Raw genomic sequence first — 17,563 nt, 5'->3', positions numbered from 1 at the left:
AAACACTTTGGAAATTGTATGAAGGACTGCATTTACCGACCATGTCCACCAGCAAGCAAAAGTGTGCACCTCGCTTTAATGAGCCCTCCCTCCAAACTCTGGTGCAGGGAACAAGATCTAATAAGGAGGTGGTCTTCCCTTCCTCAGGGAGGAAAAAGCCACCCCAGCAGACTAAAGCTGTGTGGCTGCAAGTGGCCGAGGTCAACTCCATATCAATAAGCCGCAGAACCTGGCTGCAATGCAGGAAGAGGTTTCATGACCTTCTCCGCACAGGAAAAGTGAGTATGACTTTCCCATCACCCTCAATCTGATCCCCATCACCTCTCCTCACCAGCACTCTGCTTTGCCAACCTCTTCCTCCACATCCCACTTGACACTTACATCCCTGCACCCTTACCCATTGCCTCTTGCTCAATGGTCACATTCACTTAACTATTCAACCATGTAGCACTCACACTCCCTAGCACTGTGATGCAACAACAACAACTTACAACACACAGGGAGGGGCCCTTTGTCGCCTTCTAAGCATCTAGGCTATGGATTCTCTACACTCACTCCTTCATTCTCACTCAAATGCCACTTGTGTCCCTCATTACAGGAAAGAGAGCCCACAATAAGAGGGAAAGAGCCATGACAGGAGGAGGGCCACCCTCAGTAGACCAGCTCACCGCCTGGGAGGAGGCGGCCCTGGAAATTGCCGGGATCGAGGAGGATTCCCAAGTGGGGGACGGACAGACAGGCGCATCACAGCAAGCTGGTGACAGAATAGTTTGGCATCTCTCTCATTGACATTGCATGAGTCACTGATAATGAATCTGATCCTCTAACAGATTGACTTATGATCATCTGCACTATTCAATGTTCATGTAACCTTGACCTCACATCTCTAACTCTTTCCTTTACTCCCCCACAGGACCATCAAAAACCCCGTTTCCACTGTCCAGGAGGAAGAGCCTGAGCTTCCAGACTCCTCAGAGGAAGCTGCAACCTCTGAGGGCGCAGAGTCAGCAGAATTCAGCACACCCAGCACCAGCGCAGACACTCACACCTTCGCGAGATAGAGTAGTGTTGTCACCTGGTGTATCACAGCTCACAAGTGACCATCAGCAGATGGTAGAGACAGGGACAGCAGAGGAGAGTCGTCGGAGGGCGCAGGACTCTGCCAGCTTGGCTCAGCTGCATGTCAACCCTGTGCCTCCGGGTCCATCCAGGAGGAGAGCGGTGATGGAACTCCAGGAACAGGTGCAGGAGTCTCTGTCAGGTTTTGTCTCCAGGGTCGCAGTGAGTGTGGAGCGAATGGAGAAGTCCATCGCGAACATGAGCAGAGCCTTTGTTGAGGCATTGGCGCATGAACGCATCACCACGGAAAGGATGGCAACCTCCATGGAAAGGATGGCTATGGCCATGGAGGAGCTAAGTTGTCAGAGTGTTGAAAACATGGTCATTGTTCAGAATAGACTGACATCTCTTGAGGAGTGATGGTCAGCTATTGAGCATAGAAACCAGACCTTCATGGAAGTCCTCTGGAGTAGTGCAGAAACGGGTCCTCATGGCCCCCTTGAAGTGCAGCAAGGTGCTGTCAAGCCACTTGCTAGCTCTGAAGTGGGCTTGACCCATGAGAGGGATGGTGGTGGCAGACAAGAAGGAAGTGGGGGCTCCTCTCCAAGCGCTCACACGACCATGCCATTGCAAAGCCCTCGGTCAGAGCCCCACCAGAGTCCCCACCCAACTGAGATGGACATCTCATCCCCTGCACAGCCACAGGAGCAGCAGACTGTTGCCGAGCCCTCACAGGTTTGCAACCCCAGAGGACAGCCGCCAAAGGCGTCGAGACAGGAGCAGCAAGAAAGTGAGCAAGGGGCCTCCACATCTGCTGAAGCCACAGGGGAAGCACCACGTAGGAGCACGCGTAAGAAGAAGATAATGCACAAGTAGTCACAAGGGTAGTCACTTGGATGTTATGTTGTGTATATTTTTGAAATGGCATCAGTTGCTTGTTGTGATAAAGACTTTTGATGGCAATCTGTTGAAGTTGTGGCCTGTGTCATTTCGCAAATGGGACTTCCACATTGAGGGCTTAGAGCGACTTGCAATTGTCAATATGGTGGTCAGAGTGATAGGAATCCGCAGGTTCTTGTCCATTGTCAATGCTCTGGTAAGAAGGTGCGAGGCCAAAGTGTTTGATTGTGCAGGCTAAGCAAATCTAGCCAACGTGAGTGCGTCCCTTGCATCCCGGGCAGCAATGTGGTCGCGCTCTGGCACCTTCTGACCTGTGTAGTTTCAGGTGGGTGAGCAGCAGCTTGGCGCTCCTGTTGTTGTTCCTGCTGTTGTTCAGGGTTCGTCTTCGTCCGAATGTGATGTCCAGGAGGAAAGGAAATAAATGGTTCCCATGCTTCTGCTATATACCTCAGTTGAGGAAGCGCTCAGTCAAGGTGGCGAGAGGGCTTTCCCAGGAGGTCACACTGGAGATGGGTGTCAGGCTCCAAACTTCCACAACAATGAGTATGCCTGCTAAAAGTTCCCCCAGACCTGAGGCAACAAAGTTCTGCCACCTGCAAATGATAATTGCTGAAAACTCCTTTTCAATGGTGCAGCTGCAGCTGTTACTAAGCAATCCACTTGTGAGGCCGCCAGGATTACCTGGCGTGTTCCAGAGGAGGCGTGTAGGATGGGGGAAATGTCTAAAAATCAGAAAGGCCTCTCAAAATTGGATTATAGAGGCAATTAAGTGGTTGTTAAGGGCCTTAAAGGCCTATCCCGCCTCTTAGAGGCAGGATGGAAACAGGGTCCGAAACACCGATTCTGGGAAAATTGCTCGAAGGCGGGATCGGACCCGCATGCCATTTTTTGCAATTTTATCACCTCACACGCCTCCAATCCCGCCTCCTCGGGCCTGGCAAAATCGAGTCCTCTGATTTAAACGTTCAGCCTGAGTATCCCCCCTCCATTCAGGGGATGTTCTATGTAATGGTAAGGCTGGCACAACTTGTAGGTTTATTTTGTTTCAGTGAACTCCAAGTGACACATTTGGGAGAATGTAAAGTTACTTTGAGTGAGCTGTTAAAAGTCCTTCTTGATAAGCAGTGAGTAATTCTGAAACAATTTTTCCAGCACTATTTATTCAGTTAGCCTGGAGGGCTATTTTTCCTACTCAAGTGTTTTTTTTGACGCAGATCCTCGACAAATATTTAATTGGTTCGGTAACTACTTTCACTGCATGAATTCAGAAACAGCAAGCACTAAATTAATAAAAATATGGCTAGTTATCAAGTATGAAAAAAATGGCTGTGATGGTAATTACTGAGCTCCTGCACCTGGTATGTATTAAACACAAGAGTCACTGTAAAAGAAATCCACTATATAATTAAAAATCTTAACCATTCCCAAAGAAGTACCTTAAGTATTATGATGAAATATGCATTACCCAGTCCTTTGGATCTATGGATTTTGCTTGTTAGTATAAGATGCTTTGTATGTGTCCCACTACGGTGAATAAAATGTAATATGAAAACTTGATGTTGTAAGGTGTGAATTCTCCATGGACCATGTTTGGGCAGCAGGAAAGAGGACAGTGGGCTTTGTAACCGCCCAATTTGCACATGAAAATATGAAAATTGCACATATAAATATAGGAGGCTTTTGCTAACTCACAGAGTAAGTAGCACGGGGTCCAGTTCGACGGAGTACTGCTTCTACAGAGTACTAAACTCAGAATTTGGTGAGTGAGTGAATTCGGTGCATTGAGGGAAGTGGTGCTGTTCTGGTATTTTAAAAAAACAAGGAGCGGTCCGAGAGAGGGAACGTGAGACCTGAGAGCTGAGGTCTAGAGACATTAATTATAATTAATAGTTTAAATAAGATACTAATTGTAATGATATCAGCAAATAGAGATGGTATTTGCCTGTTCGATTATGATGCCTTAATAGCATGTTTGCAGGTATTGATTACTTATGCCTGACCAGCAGAGGCCATGTGAGAGACAAGCAGTTTGGGTTTAGTTTCAGTTTCGTTCTAGATGCATCACTAGCATAATGGTGTCTCCTGAATGCTGTATAAAGGGTTGAACAGACTTTAGATAAAAAGACATTCTCTTTCATAAATGTCTCCTCATTGAACCCACAAAGAAATCAATACATGGTGTCAGAAGTGATTGAAAGAGATGAAGAGGAAAAATCTAAAGTGAAATCAGCTCTCCACATATTAGCAAGCCAAAAGTGAACATCGTTGCTTACCATTGGAGAATAGCTAACGAAGTGAAAAAATGGAAGGTTTACACCCACCGGCGACACTTCAGTTGACAGGTAATGTGGCTGAAAATTGGAGGAGATTCAAACAACGTGTGGGGTTGTATTTAGCGGCAATCGGAGCTGACGAGAAAAGTAATAAAAAGAAATCGTCACCGTTCTTACATGTCGTGGGTGATGACGCGCTGGAGGTGTATAATAACTTCACATTTGCTGCTAATGGAGACAAAATGAAACTAGATAAAATAATGGAACAGTTTGAGGCCTACTGCATACCTAAACGTAACGTGACGTTTAAGAGGCACAGATTTTTCACATGTGTACAGAAAACGGGTGAGACTATTGATCAGTATGTGACTGAACTGAGAAACCGAAGCAAAACATGTGAATTTGGGGGACTGACAGACTCGCTGATAAAAGACAAACTGGTGTGTGGTATTCCAGATAATGGTCTAAGGGAAAGACTGCTAAGAGAGCAAAATCTAGACCTGGGAAAAGCCATAGCACTGTGTAGGGCTACAGAGACTGTGAAGTTGCAGGCAAAGGAGCTGTTCAGTGACAGTAGCTGCAACGTGGATGAAGTGAGTAAGAACGGACACAAACCGTTTAACAAAAAGAGCGCCAATGTGAAAAAAGAGGCGTGGCCAGCGAACGAAAATGAAAGGGACAATCGAAAGTCATGTAGTCGATGCGGTACACAGCATACACCAAAAAAGTGTCCAGCATATGGTAAAACATACAATAGTTGCAACAAAAACAACCATTATGCCCGTTGCTGCAAGAACCAAGCGCAACAAAGCAAGGTCCATGCAGTAGATGAAAGCGAGATAGAGGAGTTCTATGTAGATGTTGTGTCTGAAAACAAAAAAGAAGAGACTGGATGTTGACACTAAAAGTGAGTGACATACACATTCCATTTAAATTGGATATTGGAGCACAAGTTAATGTGATATCAGAGACTGATTTTAAGAAAATTAGACCCAGACCAAAGATACATGGAATAAAAGTGAAAGTGACAGGATACTCAGGTACTGATATACCAGTGAAAGGAAGATGCATTGTCAAAGTAACACACAAGGACAGAGAGCACACGCTAGCATTAATCGTGGTGCCAAAGGATGTGCAAGCCATACTAGGTTTAAAAGCCTGTGAGAGACTGAACCTGGTAAAGAGAGTCCTCATTGTGGAAAGCGAAGGAGAGACAGTCTATGATGAATTCATGAAAGAGTACAATGACCTATTTAAGGGTCTAGGCTGCATTCCAGGAGAACACACGATCAGAGTAGATAAAAGTATGACACCGGTCATACATCCATGCAGAAAAGTTCCGTTTGCTCTTCAAAAGCAACTGAAGGCAGAGTTGGACAGAATGGAAAGCCTGAACGTGATTCAGAAGATAGATGAGCCAACTGAGTGGGTGAGTTCCCTCGTCGTAGTGGACAAAAAGAATGGAAAGCTCAGAATTTGCCTGGATCCAAGAGATCTAAACAGAGCAATAAAGAGAGAGCACTTCAAGCTGCCTACACGTGAGGAAATCATGGCACAGTTTGCAAATGCAAAGTATTTCAGCAAGTTAGATGCATCATCAGGATTTTGGCAGATGAAGCTGGACGAAGCAAGTTCAAGACTGTGCATGTTCAACAGTCCATTTGGCAGATACAGATTCCTAAGTTTACCATTTGGCATTGCCTCAGCTCCTGAAGTGTATCACAAGACTATCCATATGATCTATGAGCACCTGGAGGGAGTTGATACATCAATGGATGACATCATAGTATGGGGAACCACGAGAACTGAGCATGACGAGAGACTGAAAAAAGTGCTGGAAGCAACAAGGAAAACAAACCTGAAGCTGAATAGAGAGAAATGCCAGCTCGGGGTGACAGAACTGACATTCGTGGGAGATATCCTTAGCAGTGAGGGCATCAGGCCAGATCCCAGAAAGGTGTCCGCCATTGAGAATATGCCAAAGCCACAATGCAAAAAGGACGTGCAGAGGTTTAATGGAATGATCAACTACATGGGGAAATTCATATCCAACCTCTCAGAAAAGATGGCGCCACTGAGAAGACTAACTGAAAAGAACATAGAATGGGAATGGAATCATGAGCATGAGAAGTCATGGAGCGATCTAAAGAAACTGCTCACAGAGGAACCAGTTCTGAGGTTTTATGACCCAGCGAGACCCATCAAGATATCATCAGATGCATCACAGAGTGGGCTCGGTGCCGTTCTTCTACAACAATATGACTGCTGGCAACCTATTGCATATGCATCGCGCTCAATGACAGACGCGGAGACGCGATATGCTCAAATAGAAAAGGAGCTGCTCAGCATCACATACGCCTGTGAAAGATTTCACCAGTTTGTGGCAGGACAAGCAATCAGTGTAGAGACTGACCATAAGCCCTTGATTGCATTGTTCCAAAAGCCACTAAATAGCTGTCCGCTTAGAATACAAAGAATGATGATCAGGCTGCAACGCTATACACTGAATGTTGCGTACACACCGGGTAAGCTGATGTATACAGCAGACACGTTGTCCAGAGCTGTAGACCCAAGTGAGCCCGCAAACACCACAATGGATGACAAAGTGAACGCCTACGTGGACATGATCACAAGTGCACTGCCCATAGCAGATGCAAAAATGGAGCTCCTAAAGACTGAGACAAACAAAGATGAAACAATGAGACGACTGAGAAAAAGCATCTTGGATGGATGGCCCAACATGAAGCAAGACTGCTCACCTGATATAGCAGAGTACTGGAACTGCAGGGCGGAACTATCAGTGGTCGAAGACATCATCTACAAAGGAAGTAAAATAGTTATCCCAAAGAGTCTGAGAAGAGAGATGCTAAAAAGGATCCATGGATGACATCTGGGAATCGAAAAGTGTAAGAAAAGAGCACGAGAGGTGATGTACTGGCCACGAATCAACCAAGATGTGACAAATGAGATGTCAAACTGCACAATATGCCTGAAATATCAAGCAAGCAATCCGGTAGAACCACTAAAGCCACACCCAGCACCAGACAGACCTTACCAGAAGGTAGGCGCTGACCTATTCGTATGTCAAGGGAAGGACTATCTTGTAGTCACAGACTATTACTCCCTGTATCCAGAGGTTTGTAGACTGCACACCACCACTGCAGATGCTGTGATAACATGTATGAAAGCCATATTCTCCAGACATGGCGTGGCAAGCGAGGTCTTCACAGACAACGGACCTCAGTTTTACAATGCAAGTTTCCGACACTTTGCCAAAGAGTGGGACTTTGTCCACACAACGTCAAGTCCTCACTTTCCACAGTCCAATGGACTAGTGGAAAAATCGGTCCAGACAGTGAAAAGACTGATGTACAAGGCAAAAGACAGCGGAACTGACTTCTACCAGAGCATGCTTGTATACCGCACAATGTCGCTCGAGTGTGGTATGTCACCAGCCCAACTCCTGATGGGATGTCGGCTAAGGTCAAACCTACCCATCCCGGAGAACCTCCTGAAAACAAAAGAGGGGGAGAAAGTGAGGAAGTTCAAAGAACAACAGAAAGAAAAGCAAAAGTACTACTATGGCAGAGGAACACAAAACCTACCTGAACTCCACACTGGTGACCAAGCAAGGTTCAAAGACAAAACAAACACATGGACTCAGAAGGGAACTGTCCTGAGTGAAGTTCAACCAAGATCATACACCATTCAGACAGATGAGGGTGCTGTTCTGAGAAGAAATCGTCGAGATCTTCTCATGGGACCAGCCACAGCAGGTCAAGAGACTGATACTGTTGAACAACCTGATCACACAGCTGAGAACCACCTGATCACACAGCTGAGAACCAATCAGAAAATCCTCAAGACACGTGAAGCCTCCTGAGAGACTCATTGAGCAAATTTAAGGACTATTGTTATAGAAGGAAGTAATGTTATCTTATTCTTTCTTCAAGTTCCAGTGTATTGACATATTTCATGTGAACACACAAAGCAAGGTTAAAAAACCTTGATCATGATAATGATAATGTAAGTTCATTAAGTGTTACAGTTAAAATGCAGATTAATACAAAGAAAACATGTTGTTAGTTAAAAGTAAAATAATTTTGTTTTAAGGAAAGGAGATGTAATGATATCAGCAAATAGAGATGGTATTTGCCTGTTCGATTATGATGCCTTAATAGCATGTTTGCAGGTATTGATTACTTATGCCTGACCAGCAGAGGTCATGTGAGAGACAAGCAGTTTGGGTTTAGTTTCAGTTTCGTTCTAGATGCATCACTAGCATAATGGTGTCTCCTGAATGCTGTATAAAGGGTTGAACAGACTTTAGATTAAAAGACATTCTCTTTCATAAATGTCTCCTCATTGAACCCACAAAGAAATCAATACACTAATTAGCTTCTGAAAGAGGGAATAGACATAAATGGCCAGCTGGTACCTGTTGCTTGCAATTCCTGCGCCATGTGGGAACTTCAGGACACTTCATGTGTCTTGGGGGACCACGTGTGTAGGAAGTGTTTCCAGCTGCCTGAGCTTGAGCTCAGGGTTTCCGAGCTTGAGGGATAGCTGGAGTCACTGCGGAGCATCAGGGAGGCTGAGAGTTTACTGAACTGTACGTTCCAGGAGGTGGCCACCCCACAGGCAGAGAGTGTTCTGGATAGTAAATGGGTGGCCATCTGGAAGAGTAGGAAGAGGCAGGAAGTGCAGGAGTCTTCGGGATGTGTGTCACTCTCAAACCGGTAGCAGCATTGGAGACTGCTGGGAGTGACGACACCTTGAAGGAGTGCAGTCCAGACCATGGCACCAATGGGCAAGGGACTGCACGGGGGGGGGGGGGGGGGGGGAAACAGCAAAGCGTAGAAATGCAGTCGTTACAGGAGCTTCCATAGTTAGGGGGACAGACAGGCGTTTCTGTGAGCATGAGTCCTGCATGGTGTGTTGCCTCCCTAGTGCCAGGGTAAAGGACATCACGGAGAGGGTGCAGAATATTCTGCAGGGGGAAGGGAGTGAGCCAGAAATTGTGGTACACGTTGGTACCAACGACAGAGAGGGCAGGTATTGAGGTTCTACAGTCAGACTTTCAGGAGCTAGGGAGGAAGTTAAAAAGTAGGACCTCAAAGGTAGTAATCTCTGGATTACTCTCAGTACGACACACTAGCGAGAGTAGAAATAGGAAGATAGGGAGGATCAGTGCATGGCTTGAGGCATGGTGCAGGAGGAAGGGCTTCAGATTCTTGGGGCATTGGGACCAGTTCTGGGGCAGGAGGCGCCTATACGAAAGGGACGGGTTGCACCTCAACAGGACTGGGACCAATGTCCTCGCGAGGAGGTTCATGAGAAAGGGCTAATCAATAATCTTGTGGTAAAGGGGCCTTTAGGGACAAGTGACCATAATATGATTGAATTTTACATTAAGTTTGAGAGTGGGGGGGACAAGTTGGCCATGGTAGATTGGGAGACTATACTAAAAGTTATGAAGGTAGACATACAATGGCTAACATTCAAGGAAATAATGCATCATTTGCAACAAACATATATTCCTCTAGGGCATAAAAACCCAAAAGGAAAAGTGATCCAACCATGGCTAACAAAATAAATTAAAGCTAGTATTAAGTCAAAGGAGAAAGCTTATAAAGTTGCCAGAAAAAGCGGTCAGCCTGAGGATTGGGATCTTTTTAGAAATCAGCAAAGGGAGACCAAGAAATTGATAAAGAAAGGGAAAATGGAATATGAGCACAAACTAGCGAAAAATATAAAAACGGATTGTAAAAGCTTCTATAGGTATGTGAAAAGGAAAAGACTAGCAAAGGTAAATGTAGGTCCTTTACAGTCAGAGACAAGAGAATTTATAATGGGGAATGAGGAAATGGCAGAGAAATTAAATAAATACTTTGTTTCTGTCTTCACGGGGGAAGACACATTAAACCTCCCAGAAATACGAGAAAACCAAGGGTGTGGCGAGAATGAGGAACTTAAAGAAATTATTATTAGTAAAAAAAAGTACTAGCAAAATTAATGGAACTAAAAGTCGATAAATCCCAAGGACCAGATGACCTACATCCTAGGGTTTTGAAAGAGGTGGCCATTGGGATAGTGGATGCATTGGTTCTCATCTTCCAAAATTCTATAGATTCTGGAATGGTTCCTGCAGATTGGAGGTTAGCAAATATAGCCCCGCTATTTAAGAAAGGAGGGAGAGAGAAAACGGGGAACCACAGACCTGTTAGCCTCACATCAGTAGTTGGGAAAATGCTAGAATCTATTATAAAGGATGCAACAACTGGGCACTTAGAAACTAATAGTAAGATTGGGCACAGTCAACATGGATTTATGAAAGGGAAATCCTGTTTGACAAACCTATTGGAGTTCTTTGAGGATGTAACTAGTGGAGTAGACAAAGGGGAACTGGTAGATGTGGTGTATCTGGATTTTCAGAAGGCCTTCGATAAGGTCCCACACAAGAGGTTGGTGAACAAAATTAGAACATGTGGAATTGGGGGTAATATACTAACATGGATTGAGAATTGGTTAACAGGCAGAAAACAAAGAGTAGGGATAAACGGGTCTTTTTCAGGATGGCAGGCTGTGACTAGTGGGGTACCACAAGGATCGGTACTTGGGCCCCAGCTATTCACAATCTATATCAATGATTTGGATGAGGGGAGTAAATGTAACATTTCCAAATTTGCTGATGATACAAAGCTAGGTGGCAGTGTCAGTTGTGAAGAGGATGTGAAGAGGCTTCAAGGGGATCTTGACAGGCTCAGTGAGTGGGCAAGAACATGGCAGATGGAATATAATGTGGATAAATGTGAAGTTATCTGCTTTGGTAGAAAAAACAGAAAGGCAGAGTATTTCCTAAATGGTGAAAGATTGGGGAATGCAGATGCTCAAAGGGACCTGGGTGTCCTTGTACATGAGTCACTCCAAGTGAATGTGCAGGTGCAGCAAGCCATTAGGAAGGCAAATGGTATGCTGGCCTTCATTACAAGAGGATTTGAGTACCGGTGTAAAGAAGTCTTACTCCAATTATATAGGGCCTTGGTGTGACCACACCTGGAGTACTGTGTATAATTTTGGTCTCCTTACCTAAGGAAGGATATACTTGCCATAGAGGGAGTGCAACGAAGGTTCACGAGATTGATTCCTGGGATGGTGGGACTGTCGTATGAGAAGAGATTGAGTAAACTAGGCCTGTATTCTCTTGAATTCAGAAGAATGAGTGGGGATCTCATTGAAGCATACAAAATTATTACAGGGCTTGATAGGGTGGATGCTGGGAGAATGATTCCCTTGGCTGGGGAGTCTAGAACCAGGGGCCACAGCCTCAGGATAAAGGGTAGGCCATTCAGGACTGAGATGAGAAGAACTTTCTTCACACAGAGGGTGGTGAATCTTTGGAATTCTCTACCCCAGAGGGCTGTGGAGGCTCAGTCATTAGGTATATTCAAAACAGAAGTCGATAGATTTCTGACTAGTGAAGGCATCAAGGGATATGGCGATAGGGCCGGTGAATGGAGTTGAGGCAGAAGATCAGCCATGATCTCACTGAATGGCGGAGCAGGCTCGAAGGGCCAAATGGCCTACTCCTGCTCCTATTTCTTATGTTCTTATGTCACTAGTGTGTTTGGGGATGGTTTAAATAAATTGGCAGGAGGGTGGGCACCAGCATATAGAGGTAGAAAAAAGGAATAAGGTGCATAAAGGAAGGAGAGTGTTAGATAGTAGTAGAGAAGGAAGTAGTAACATATTAGATAGGAGCAGACTAAGAAGGACTACGAGGAATACAAAGACAGGTTTGGAATGCATGTATGTAAACGCACAAAGCGTGGTGAATAAGGTTGGTGAGTCATAAAGTCATTATGGCATAGAAGGAGGCCATTCGGCCCATCGATTCCACACCAGCTCTCTGTAGAGCAATCCAGTCAGTCCAATTCCCCCGCTCTATCTGCATAGACCTGCAAGTTTATTTCCCTCAAGTGCCTATCCAATTTCCTTTTGAAATCATTGATCATCTCTGCTTCCACCACCCTTGTCGGCAGCGAGTTCCAGGTCATGACCACTCACTGCATAAAAAAGTTCTTCCTCACATTCCCCCTGGGATGGCAGGAATGACGTATGAGGAAAGATTGGGATTATACTCACTGGAGTTTAGAAGAATGAGAGGGGATCTCATTGAAACTTATAAAATTTTAACAGGACTAGACAGGCTAGTTGCAGGAAGGATGTTCCCGATGGCGGGGTAGTCCAGAACCAGGGGTCACAGTCTAAAGATAAGGGGTAAGCCATTTAGGACAGAGATGAGGAGGAATTTCTTCACCCAGAGAGTGGTGAACCTGTGGAATTCTCTACCACAGAAGGCAGTTGAGGCCAATTCATTAAATATATTCAAGAAGGAGTTGGATATATTTCTTAAGGCTAAAGGGATCAAGGGATATGGGGAGAAGGCAGGGACAGGGCACTGAGTTTGGATGATCAACCATGATCTCATTGAATGGCGGAGCAGGCTCGAGGGGCCGAATGGCCTACTCCTGCTCCTATCTTCTATGTTTCTATGTTTCTGTATCTCTTGCCCAGAACCTTAAATCTGTGTCCCCTAGTCCTTGTACCATCAGCTAATGGAAACAGCCTTTCTCTGTCTACCTTATCCAAACCCGTCATAATCTTGTACACCTCTATCAAATCTCCCCTCAACCTCCTTTGCTCCATGGAGAACAACCCCAGCTTCTCCAACCTAACCTTGTAGCTAAAAATCCCTCAGCCCTGGAACCATTCTGGTAAATCTCTTCTGCACTCTCTCAAGGACCTTCACATCCTTCCTAAAGTGTGGTGACCAGAACTGGATGCAATACTCTAGTTGTGGCCTAACCAGAGCTTTATAAAGGTTCAGCATAACTTCCCTGCTTTTGTACTCAATACCTCTATTTATGAAGGCCAAGGTCCCCTATGCTTAGCTAACTACTCTCTCAATATGTCCTGCCACCTTCAAAGATCTATGCACATGAACCCCCAGGTACCTCTGTCCCTGCACACTCTTTAGAACTGTGTCATTAAGTCTATATTGCCTCTCCCTATCCCTTCTGCCAAAATGCATCATCTCACACTTCTCTGTATTAAATTCCATCTGCCACTTGTCTGCCCATTCTGCTAGCCTATATATGTCCTGTTGCAGTCGATTGGTATCCTCCTCACTGTTTGCCACACCTCCAAGTTTGGTATCATCTGCAAATTTTTAAATTTTACTCTGTATTCCAATATCCAAGTCATTTATATATATCAAAAAAGGCAGTGGTCCTAACACTGACCCTTGGGGAACACCACTGTCTACCATCCTCCAGTCTGAAAAACAACCATTTAGCATGACTCGCTGTTTTCTGTCCTTAAGCCAATTTCTTAACTAAGCTGACCCTCCTATTCAATGAGCCTCAATTTCGTTAACCAGTCTTTTATGTGGTATTTGTCAAACGCTTATTAAAATCCATATAGACAACATCCACTGCATTCCCTTCATCAACCTTCTCTGTTACTTCATCAAAAAATTCAATTAGATTAGTGAAACACGATCTGCCTTTTACAAATCCGTGCTGGCTCTCCTTAATTAACTTAAACCTCTCCAAGTGCCTGTTAATGTTTTCCTTGAGGGAAATAAACTTGCAGGGCTATGTGGACAGAGCGGGGAATGGGACTGACTGGATTGCTCTACAGAGAGCAGGCATGGACTCGATGGGCCAAATGGCCTCCTTCTATGTCATAATGACTCTATGGGGGGAATTTTGCCAGCCCTGGGGAGGCGGGTTTGGAGGCGGGACTGCCGGGAAAATGGCAGAAACTGGGAGCGGGTACCGAACCCGTTCCCGTACCGTCTCTGTGCCATCTTCTCAGGAGGCGGGTCCTCGTCCCCACGAGGCGGGAAGGGGATTACAGCCACTTAACTGTTAAGAGCCTTATCCCCATTTTAACAACACAAGTGTGGGCGTCCCGACGTCGGGAAACCCTGCCAGGGTCAGCAAGGCCAGCAGTGGGTCTGCGGGGGTGAAAGGGGTCAAAAAGTGCGCTGTGGAGGTGAGTGATGTGTGCAAGTGTGGAGAGGTAAGTATGGGAGGTGAGTGAATAGTGTTAGAAAAAGTTTCCTTACCTTTGTTTCTTCCTGCAGGCTTCAACCCTTGGGGATCCGGAGACTCCTCATCTCCATGGCAGAGATGACAGACTGCAGCAGCCATTCTCCGATGCAACAGCCATCTGATTTCTACTCAGGAAAGAGGATTGGTGAGTCTTGAGTACAAGGACTCACCAAAGAACAGAGATTGTCAGTGTTTGACAGCTTCTCAAAGCTGTCAAATGATGACAATTCATCTGTCAAAAGTTTTTGACAGATGAAACGTCACATGCTGACGTTCTCTGTCACCGGCTTTCCCTTAATTGGCCTGCTAAGCCCGCAGGGCGGGCTTAACAAGGTCAATCAAAGGAAAATAGTGTGGGTTGGCCGGACGTCGTTGGGGGCGGGACTGAAACCCGACAACCAGCAGTCCCGCCCCCAACGATAAAAATCCCAAGGACTTTATGACCATTCTCATGCTACTTCCGGGATCCTGCCCCATTACTCATTCCACAACAATTTGCATTTATATAGCACTTTTAATTTAGAACAATGTCCCAAAGAAGTTCTCAGAGGTATAATAAGACAAAAATTGATGCTGAGCCAAAGGAGGACAAAACTAAAAGTTAGATTAAACAGTATGATAGTTTTAAGGAGGGTCTTAAAGGAGGAAAGAGAAACATGGAAGTTTAGGAAGGAATTTCGAGAGCTTAGGGCCTAGATGACTGAAGGCATGGCCACCACTGGTGGGGCGAAGGGAGTGGGGAATACACAGGAGTGTCAAAGTTGGAGGAATGCAGAGGTCTTAGTGGGTTATAGGACTAGAGAAGGTTATAGAGATAAAGAAGGGATTTGAACACGGGGATGAGAATTTTAAATCGGAGCCATTGGGAGTCTGGCAGCCAATATAGGCCAGCGAGCACTGACTGCTGTTCTAAGCAAAGTACTCAGACTACCATATAGCTCTTTGAATGCTTACCATGCATGCTGTCATTATAGCAGGACACAAATTCTGGTTGCAACTCATTACTAAAGCTGTTGGCATGTTGTCATCATGAAAGGGCTTTAACTCAAAAAATATTTCTGATAAAACTTTGATGTTTCATGCATGTTCATGTTCTCACACAATAGACTGCAGCATGGCCACTTGCTTGTCATTGCATGTGCTACTCACACTTACAACATTTCAACAGTACTTTCTTACTTTCAGCAGAAAGCAACACATAAAAGGAGGAAGTTGATGAGAACTGCAGGTGGGCTCTTGGACTATAAATCCTCGAGTGCCTTCAAGGAGACTACATTGGAAATCCTTGGGATTGAGAAGCTAGCAGGATAAAACTGAGGCCTCTCACAGGCTGAGGGCTATTACCATCTCATGTTCTTTTATCTCTACCAATTCATTTACAGACTCAATCACCCAGATTTGCATGGCCACAATTTTATGACATTTATGAACCACAAGAGTCTACTCCAGCCACACTGTGCTACTGAGTATATCCTCAGTATACCCAGTTGTTTGCACTGGAACAGACCCTTGGGCAGCAACGAGGACCATCTCCTGTGCAGGTAAACCTCATAAGTATTTGTTCTTGTCCACTGAGTTCAACAATTTCAGACCCTAACCTCTGCCCCCATTTTTTTGGATGGGAGCTGTTGATGATTCTGTTATTCCCGTTGACACCTGTTCTAGTCCCATCTTTTGTTTCTTTACTTGTCCCATTATCATCTCCTTTTGCCTTGCACAATCATACCTTTTGTCATTTAATCTCTCCTGCCTTCCACCCTATCACAGACCTTCCCTTTCGTTCTTTCCTTCCCTCCCCACTTTCCCTACCACTGCACTTGCTTAAAACCTGTTGTGTGTATCTAACTTTTTCCAGTTTTGACGAAAGGTCATCAACCTGAAACGTTAACTGTTTCTCTCTCCACAGATGCTGAGTATTTCCAGCATTTTCTGCTTTAGTTGTTCTTTTATTCTCTTCTGCTTTAAGAAACTACTTCCTGAATGTGACTGGCCCATGTTATATGGGTGAGATAATGGCACTTTGCGAATCAGATGTTAGCATTGCAACATTACATGAGTTCATTTGCATCATATTGAATTTGTAAACAAAACTCTTGCGCCCTTTGTGCAATACAAAAGTGAAGTAACAAGTAGCAAAATTGGCCCTTGCACCAATTCCTGGCCCCCGCATCCCCAAAAGTCACAGTTGGGAGTTATCGCGCTGGTTGGAAAATTTAGCTCTAGAGTAGCACTTGTACAGTGAGTGAGAATAATTGATTTTAAATAACACCTGCTGTTGAATAACACTAAAATAAACACAGTTTAGAGAACAAGTAATAGACAAACAAGGTAAAACAAGATTTACCTCTATCCCTTGGTTGATGGCTAGTTTTGCTAATCTCACTGCAATAGGCCCCTTAAAAATATAATGGTAAGAATTCATTAGCACAGGTTTATTTAACTCAAGAAACTTCGCACACACGTGATAGACTAGCATATAGCTAGACACGAACTAATAAAGAAATGTATAACATATATAAAAAACTGTAGCCTTTATCATTCTATACACTGTAACTAATGCAATTCATATAATAGAAAGAGAACAGCTGTTTCTAGTTGGACCATATGTGTCGAACCACATTTGATCAGTAAAGTGCAAGTGTATTGCACTTTTACAAATGAGTAGCAAGTTCCTTCTTTTTAAAATGTATTTCCTAACAAGCTAATTAAACACCTTTCCCAAACACCACATGCAATTCCCCAGCACTATGCAATGTCAGTGCGTGATAGGATGGAGATTTATCTCTGTGAATTTCCCACATAATGAGCCCTTGCTCTTTGTCCTGCCATTAGATGATGAAACCAGAGAATCCCCGAAAGCAAAAGGGAAATTCAGAGAGTGAGTTGCCTAGAAGCATGTCAATGATAACAACCTGCATTTATATAGGACTTTTAACATAGGAAAACATCCCAAGGTGCTTCACAGGAGTGTAATCAGACAAAAATTAGCACAGGGTAAAGGAGGAGATATTAGGACGGACGACAAAAAGCTTGGTCAAACAGGTCAGTTTTAAGGAGGATCTTAAATCTCATCATTTGGTCACATGATTGCGTGCCTGTGTCCTATAGAAAGAGCTTGGCCCCCATATTTACGGGGAGGTGGGGAGGGTGCAGGTGAGGCCGAAATGACCAAAAAACCTGGCAAAGCCAGGGATGTGGAGGACCTGCCGA

The 17,563-nt window shown here is 44.7% G+C and overlaps 1 protein-coding gene across 1 annotated transcript in view; it reads right to left on the bottom strand.

Moving 5' to 3' along the window:
• The window catches only part of LOC147124286 (methylglutaconyl-CoA hydratase, mitochondrial-like), a 610,977-nt gene that overhangs the window by 29,871 nt on the left and 563,543 nt on the right, over positions 1-17,563 (bottom strand). The window contains exon 6 of the mRNA XM_085984603.1: positions 16,698-16,748. Within this exon, the coding sequence (XP_085840729.1) occupies positions 16,698-16,748 (51 nt within the window). The remainder of the gene's footprint in view (positions 1-16,697; positions 16,749-17,563) is intronic.

The sequence above is a fragment of the Somniosus microcephalus genome, chromosome 1 (assembly GCF_052327205.1).
Source record: "Somniosus microcephalus isolate GS21.2 chromosome 1, FLI_Smic_1.0, whole genome shotgun sequence".
Lineage (NCBI taxonomy): Eukaryota > Metazoa > Chordata > Chondrichthyes > Squaliformes > Somniosidae > Somniosus > Somniosus microcephalus.
Note: the sequence above shows the minus strand (reverse complement) of the source record. Positions and strands in the feature narration are given on the sequence as shown.